The 7,572-nt window shown below is 48.6% G+C and overlaps 1 protein-coding gene across 1 annotated transcript; it reads right to left on the reverse strand.

The window, feature by feature from the left end:
• Positions 1-5,498: 5,498 nt before the first annotated feature.
• On the reverse strand, positions 5,499-7,189 carry LOC115123432 (mucin-19-like). The gene is made up of 4 exons (XM_065007749.1): positions 7,051-7,189; positions 6,904-6,959; positions 6,590-6,805; positions 5,499-6,099 (listed from the first exon to the last, which is right to left on the reverse strand). The coding sequence occupies exons 1-4, from the start codon at positions 7,077-7,079 to the stop codon at positions 5,852-5,854; spliced, it is 549 nt and encodes a 182-aa protein (XP_064863821.1). The 5' UTR covers positions 7,080-7,189; the 3' UTR covers positions 5,499-5,851.
• Positions 7,190-7,572: the final 383 nt, after the last annotated feature.

Below are 7,572 nucleotides of genomic sequence, written 5' to 3' on the forward strand. Positions count from 1 at the left end.
GAATTGTGTAAACACAGCCTGTGTGGCTGGGACCAAACAGACTATGAGGTAGTTTGTGATTGCGTCCAAACAGACTTCAGCCACTTTCCAAAGCTTAGACGTTGCTGAAGTCTGCCAGATCTTACATCGCCTTGATAGGTATTTTAAGTATTAACTAACCACATCATATGTCAGTGGATGACACAGTTGATGATGTGGCACGCAACCATTGGTTGTTGCGTTGCCTCAATTTAGCTGTAGAAACTGACTTATTGCTGTGTTACACAGGGAGCCCAATTCTAATCATTTTTCCAAGTATTAGTGTTTTGAGCAATCACATCAGATCTTTTCACATCAGATCTTTTTCAGAGCTTTTTTAAGCCTTGAGACAATTGAAACAAGGATTGTGTGTGTGTGACATTCAGCGAGTGAATGGGCAAGACAAAATATTTAAGTGCCTTTGAACGTGGTATGGTAGTCGGTGCCAGGTGCACCGGTTTGAGTGTGTCAAGAACTACAGCTGGGTTTTTCATGCTCAACAGTTTCCCGTGTGTACCAAGAATGGTCCACCACCTAAAGGACATCCAGCCAACTTGACACAACTGTGGAAAGCATTGGAATCAACATGGGCCAGCATGCCTGTGGAACGCTTCGACACCTTGTAGAGTTCATGCCCCGACTAATTGAGGCTGTTTTGAGTGGAAAAGGGGGAGGTGCAACTAAATATTAGCAATATATTCCTAATGTTTTGTACAAATCAAATCTAAATGTATTGGTCACATTCACATGGTTAGCAGATGTTCATGTGAGTGTAGCGAAATGCTTGTGCTTCTAGTTCCGGCAGTGCAGTAATATCTAACAAGTAATCTAACAAATTCACAATGACTACCAATGACTACCAATGACTATACACAAATGTAAGGGGATGAATTAGAATATGTACATATGAATATATATGGATGTAAGATGGACGTAAGATGCAGTAGATGGTATAGAATACACTATAGACATATGAGATGAGTAATGTGGGATATGTTTACATTATTAAAGTGGCATTATTTAAAAAGTGACTAGTGCTGTTGCGCCTTCTTCACCACGTTGTCTGTGTGGGTGGACCATTTCAGTTTGTCCGTGATGTGTACGCCGAGGAACTTAAAACTTTCCACCTTCTCCACTACTGTCCTGTCGATGTGGATGGGGGGTGCTCCCTCTGCTGTTTCCTGAAGTCCACGATCATCTCCTTTGTTTTGTTGACGTTGAGTGAGACACCACCCTCCGAGGGCCCTCACCTCCTCCCTATAGGCCGCCTCGTCATTGTTGTTAACCAAGCCTACCACTGTAGTGTCGTCTGCAAACTTGATGATTGAGTTGGAGGTGTGCATGGCCACGCAGTCATGGGTGAACCGGGAGCACAAGAGACAGAACGCAACCTTGTGGGCTGACAACACACCCTTGTGGGGCCCCAGTGTTGAGGATCAGAGGGGTGGAGATGTTGTTTCCTACCCTCACCACCTGGGGGCGGCCCGTCAGAAAGTCCAGGACCCAGTTGCACAGGACGGGGCAAGACGTCGATATCTGTGACGGGGTTGGTTTTCTTTTAGTAATCCATGATTTACTGTAGACCCTGCCACATAAGTCTAGTGTTTGAGTCATTGAATTGCGACTCTTCTTTGTCTTCTTTGTCTCTATACTGACGCTTTGCTTGTTTGATTGCCTTGCGTAGGGAAAAAGAATGTACCGTGCATTCAGAAAATATTCAGACCCCTTAACTATCCCTGCATTTGGAGAGTTTCTACCATTCTTCTCTGCAGATCTCATCAATGATCTCTCTGTACGTTGCTCTGTTCATTTTTTCCTCGATCCTGACTTGTCTCCCAGTCGCTGCCGCTAAAAAACATCCCCACAGACATTACATTTACATTTAAGTCATTTAGCAGACGCTCTTATCCAGAGCGACTTACAAATTGATGCATTCACCTTATGACATCCAGTGGAACAGTAGTGCATCTAAATCTTTTAACGGGGGGGTGAGAGGGATTACTTTATCCTATCCTAGGTATTCCTTAAAGAGGTGGGGTTTCAGGTGTCTCCGGAAGGTGGTGATTGACTCCGCTGTCCTGGCGTCGTGAGGGAGTTTGTTCCACCATTGGGGGGCCAGAGCAGCGAACAGTTTTGACTGGGCTGAGCGGGAACTGTACTTCCTCAGTGGTAGGGAGGCGAGCAGGCCAGAGGTGGATGAACGCAGTGCCCTTGTTTGGGTGTAGGGCCTGATCAGAGCCTGGAGGTACTGAGGTGCCGTTCCCCTCACAGCTCCGTAGGCAAGCACCATGGTCTTGTAGCGGATGCGAGCTTCAACTGGAAGCCAGTGGAGAGAGCGGAGGAGCGGGGTGACGTGAGAGAACTTGGGAAGGTTGAACACCAGACGGGCTGCGGCGTTCTGGATGAGTTGTAGGGGTTTAATGGCACAGGCAGGGAGCCCAGCCAACAGCGAGTTGCAGTAATCCAGACGGGAGATGACAAGTGCCTGGATTAGGACCTGCGCTGCTTCCTGTGTGAGGCAGGGTCGTACTCTGCGGATGTTGTAGAGCATGAACCTACAAGAACGGGCCACCGCCTTGATGTTAGTTGAGAACGACAGGGTGTTGTCCAGGATCACGCCAAGGTTCTTAGCGCTCTGGGAGGAGGACACAATGGAGTTGTCAACCGTGATGGCGAGATCATGGAATGGGCAGTCCTTCCCGGGAGGAAGAGCAGCTCCGTCTTGCCGAGGTTCAGCTTGAGGTGGTGATCCGTCATCCACACTGATATGTCTGCCAGACATGCAGAGATGCGATTCGCCACCTGGTCATCAGAAGGGGGAAAGGAGAAGATTAATTGTGTGTCGTCTGCATAGCAATGATAGGAGAGACCATGTGAGGTTATGACAGAGCCAAGTGACTTGGTGTATAGCGAGAATAGGAGAGGGCCTAGAACAGAGCCCTGGGGGACGCCAGTGGTGAGAGCGCGTGGTGAGGAGACAGATTCTCGCCACGCCACCTGGTAGGAGCGACCTGTCAGGTAGGATGCAATCCAAGCGTGGGCCGCGCCGGAGATGCCCAACTCGGAGAGGGTGGAGAGGAGGATCTGATGGTTCACAGTATCGAAGGCAGCCGATAGGTCTAGAAGGATGAGAGCAGAGGAGAGAGAGTTAGCTTTAGCAGTGCGGAGGGCCTCCGTGATACAGAGAAGAGCAGTCTCAGTTGAATGACTAGTCTTGAAACTTGACTGATTTGGATCAAGAAGGTCATTCTGAGAGAGATAGCGGGAGAGCTGGCCAAGGACGGCACGTTCAAGAGTTTTGGAGAGAAAAGAAAGAAGGGATACTGGTCTGTAGTTGTTGACATCGGAGGGATCGAGTGTAGGTTTTTTCAGAAGGGGTGCAACTCTCGCTCTCTTGAAGACAGAAGGGACGTAGCCAGCGGTCAGGGATGAGTTGATGAGCGAGGTGAGGTAAGGGAGAAGGTCTCCGGAAATGGTCTGGAGAAGAGAGGAGGGGATAGGGTCAAGCGGGCAGGTTGTTGGGCGGCCGGCCGTCACAAGACGCGAGATTTCATCTGGAGAGAGAGGGGAGAAAGAGGTCAGAGCACAGGGTAGGGCAGTGTGAGCAGAACCAGCGGTGTCGTTTGACTTAGCAAACGAGGATCGGATGTCGTCGACCTTCTTTTCAAAATGGTTGACGAAGTCATCTGCAGAGAGGGAGGAGGGGGGAGGGGGAGGAGGATTCAGGAGGGAGGAGAAGGTTGCAAAGAGCTTCCTAGGGTTAGAGGCAGATGCTTGGAATTTAGAGTGGTAGAAAGTGGCTTTAGCAGCAGAGAGAGAAGAGGAAAATGTAGAGAGGAGGGAGTGAAAGGATGTCAGGTCCGCAGGGAGGCGAGTTTTCCTCCATTTCCGCTCGGCTGCCCGGAGCCCTGTTCTTCAGCATGATGCTGCCACCACCATGTATTTATTATATATATTTTTCACCTTTATCTAACTAGGCAAGTCAGTTAAGAACAAATTCTTATTCACAATGACAACCTACCCCGGACAACACTGGGCCAATTGTGCGCTGCCCTATGGGACTCCCAATCACGGCCGGATGTGATACAGCCACCATGCTTCACGGTAGGGATGGTGCCAGGTTTCCACCAGATGTGACGCCTGGCATTCAGGTCAAAGATTTCAATCTTGGCTTCATCAGACAAGAGAATCTTGTTTCTCATGGTCTGAGAGTCCTTTAAGTCTGTTTTGGCAAACACCAAGTAGGCTGTCATGTGCATTTTACTGAGGAGTGGCATCCATCTGATGACTCCACCATAAAGGCCTGATTGGTGGAGCAATGCAGAGATGGTTGTCCTTCTGGAAGATTCTCACATCTCCACAGAGGAACTCTGGAGTTCTGTCAGATTGACCATCGGGTTCTTGGTCTCCTCCCTGACCAAAGCCCTTCTCCCCCGATTGCTCAGTTTGGCCAGGCGGCCATTTCTAGGTGGTTTGGTGGTTCCAAACTTCTTCCATTTAAGAATGATGGAGGCCACTGTGTTCTTGTGGGCCTTCAATTACATTTTTTTGCTACCCTTCTCCAGATCTGTGCCTCGACACAATCCTATCCCTGAGCTCTACGGACAATTCCTTCGACCTCATGGCTTGGTTTTTTTCTCTGACATTCACTGTCAACTGTGGGACCTTATATAGACAAGTGGGTGCCTTTCCAAATCATGTCCAATCAACTGAATTTACGACAGGTAGACTCCAATCAAGTTGTAGAAACATCTTAAAGATGATCAATGGAAACAGGATGCACCTGAGCTCAATTTCGAGTCTCATAGCAAAGGGTCTGACTCCTTATGTAAATAAGGTATTTCAGTTTCCCAGTTGTCTTGAAAGTACCACCTTCCTGTTTTAAAAAAAAGTATTGTATTCTGCTGCATAAGTGATGCAATATGCCAGGGAGATATGTATACTGTAGCTAAAAAAGAATTACTAAGTGAATGTTGTATAATAAGCTGTTAGTAGCCCATGTGCCTCACCCTAATCATTTGGTATATTTTCCCTCCTTATTTTGCCTACTGTTCTGACTTGGTGAACATGTAGCCTATAACCTGTTTTATAAAATACTGTAAGAGGTTTCATGGTCTGCTTATATGCCCTCTTTATTTATCCTACGGTTCTGACTTGGTGTAGAGGGAGAACACTGTAATAACGGCCCATGTTCTTAAATCTGTTGCTGTACATTTCAAAAGTGCTGAACAATGAGTTTTATTGACTATGTCCGTCCTAACTCACATTCTTTAGGCATTGGTGGTAAGGCAGATTACTGTAAATCAAACAGCCTACACTAAGGGATAGGTAAAGTATGAACATATGAGGGAGATCTGACAATTTAGAGAACTTTAGAATTTGAACTACCAGAAACAAATCTGTATATACAAGTGTTGTGTACCACATTCCCTTTTACTCCAGGCCCAGTCTGTTACCAAACACATGGTAAGCAGAATAACATTTTAAGGACAAGGTTTTTTGAAAGTCAAATGGTTTATTGAGTAACCCATGCAAGAGTAGTAGCAAGAACACCAGGCTAAATCAAAAGCATAACCGTAGAACCTAAAAGTGTGTCAGCAATATCACTACATCAGAAGTCAATTTTAGTCGTATGGTTAAAAACAATTCATAACATTGTATCGTCCACCCCTGTAAACAATTTGCATGACAATGTACAAGTGAAGGAGATCCTCATTTCAAACAAGCACATTAGTTGGTACATTTCCCCACCTCAGTTACCTTTACCCTTTTCTTCAAGAGGCACAGTAACAGGGCTAAGACAAGGAGTTGGCCAAACCAAATTATGGTCTCCCTAGTTGAGTGGTCGGGCCATCTGTTCAAGGCCTGTCGCTTCTGCTGAGGCCCCGGGGCCTGTCGCTTCTGCTGAGGCCCCGGGGCCTGTCGCTTCTGCTGAGGCGCCGGGGCCTGTCGCTTCTGCTGAGGCGCCGGGGCCTGTCGCTTCTGCTGAGGCGCCGGGGCCTGTCGCTTCTGCTGAGGCGCCGGGGCCTGACGCTTCTGCTGAGGCGCCGGGGCCTGTCGCTTCTGCTGAGGCGCCGGGGCCTGTCGCTTCTGCTGAGGCGCCTGGGGCCTGACTTCACACTTGCTGGGCATTGTGGCCGGGCCTGACTTCACACTTGACGGGGCATTGTGGCCGGGGCCGGACTTCACACTTGACGGGGCATTGTGGCCGGGGCCGGACTTCACACTTGACGGGGCATTGTGGCCGGGGCCGGACTTCACACTTGACGGGGCATTGTGGCCGGGGCCGGACTTCACACTTGACGGGCATTGTGGCCGGGGCCGGACTTCACACTTGACGGGCATTGTGGCCGGGCCGGACTTCACACTTGACGGGGCATTGTGGCCGGGGCCGGACTTCACACTTGACGGGGCATTGTGGCCGGGGCCGGACTTCACACTTGACGGGGCATTGTGGCCGGGGCCGGACTTCACACTTGACGGGGCATTGTGGCCGGGGCCGGACTTCACACTTGACGGGGCATTGTGGCCGGGGCCGGACTTCACACTTGACGGGGCATTGTGGCCGGGCCGGACTTCACACTTGACGTGGCATTGTGGCCAGTAGCTTCTGCTGACGTGGCATTGTGGCCAGTAGCTTCTGCTGACGTGGCATTGTGGCCAGTAGCTTCTGCTGACGTGGCATTGTGGCCAGTAGCTTTAGCATTTGGACCAGACACCACACTTGCTTGGGCATAGGATCCAGTTGGTTCAGGTCCAGTGTAGGCAGGATGCCCATGAGCGTTACCTAAGAAACAAAGAAAACATTGTGGTAAAATGCCAGCCTTAATTTGGATCGGAACTAGACCTGTGATTTGACCTGAATTAGTGTAAACCAAAACGCACCTTTAAGTGTAAAACAAGTTATCCCTCCAATTAGCAGGTAACACATCCAAGAAACACTACAAAACAGTCAGACAGTTAAACATAAATAACCAGTGAACACTTTAAGAGAAAGGTAAACCAACCAGATGAACGCATTGAAAAACTAACCTCAAAGAGAATCCAAAAGTCACAGCCATATTAGTGATCAAAACCACAACAGTATTCAAGAACTAATTCTCGACAGCCTGCCAGAATATCCCTGTTGCTATTTCTAACAGCTGTTTTGGTTGCACCTCATAAAGGAATCCCAGACCCTTCTAACCTGGCTGGCTAATTATGTACAGGTGTCAACCAATGAACTTAATTTAAATTGGTTCAATTTCCCAATTGCGATTAGGTGCTCTTGATTTCATTCAGCTGGTGTGCACTGGTGTGCTGGAGGGTGTTTACACATCATGGACCAAATCCGACAGTTTTAACCATATTGGCGCGATGCATAGGGTGTTTGCCTTCCACACCATCAACCCGGGTTCGCTTACCTGCCCCACTGTTTGCTACACTGGTGTCAGAAGTGGGATGGTGGCCATAAGGTTGTCAGGGGTTAATAGGGTTAATCTTATTGGCGCGATGAATAGTGTGTTTGCCTTTCACCCTGGTTCGCTTCCCTACCCTGCCGTTGAGTGAATATTT

This window comes from Oncorhynchus nerka, linkage group LG22, assembly GCF_034236695.1.
Source record: "Oncorhynchus nerka isolate Pitt River linkage group LG22, Oner_Uvic_2.0, whole genome shotgun sequence".
NCBI lineage: Eukaryota > Metazoa > Chordata > Actinopteri > Salmoniformes > Salmonidae > Oncorhynchus > Oncorhynchus nerka.

What these genes read in the sequence shown, in the direction of transcription:
- LOC115123432 (XM_065007749.1), bottom strand. Translation starts at nt 7,079, where the DNA reads ATGGCTGTGACTTTTGGATTCTCTTTGAG. An exon ending in AACTTGTTTTACACTTAAAG is followed by an intron (nt 6,806 to 6,903) that starts GTGCGTTTTGGT and finishes TTTGTTTCTTAG; the next exon opens with GTAACGCTCATGGGCATCCT. An exon ending in CACGTCAAGTGTGAAGTCCG is followed by an intron (nt 6,100 to 6,589) that starts GCCCGGCCACAA and finishes CAGAAGCGACAG; the next exon opens with GCCCCGGCGCCTCAGCAGAA.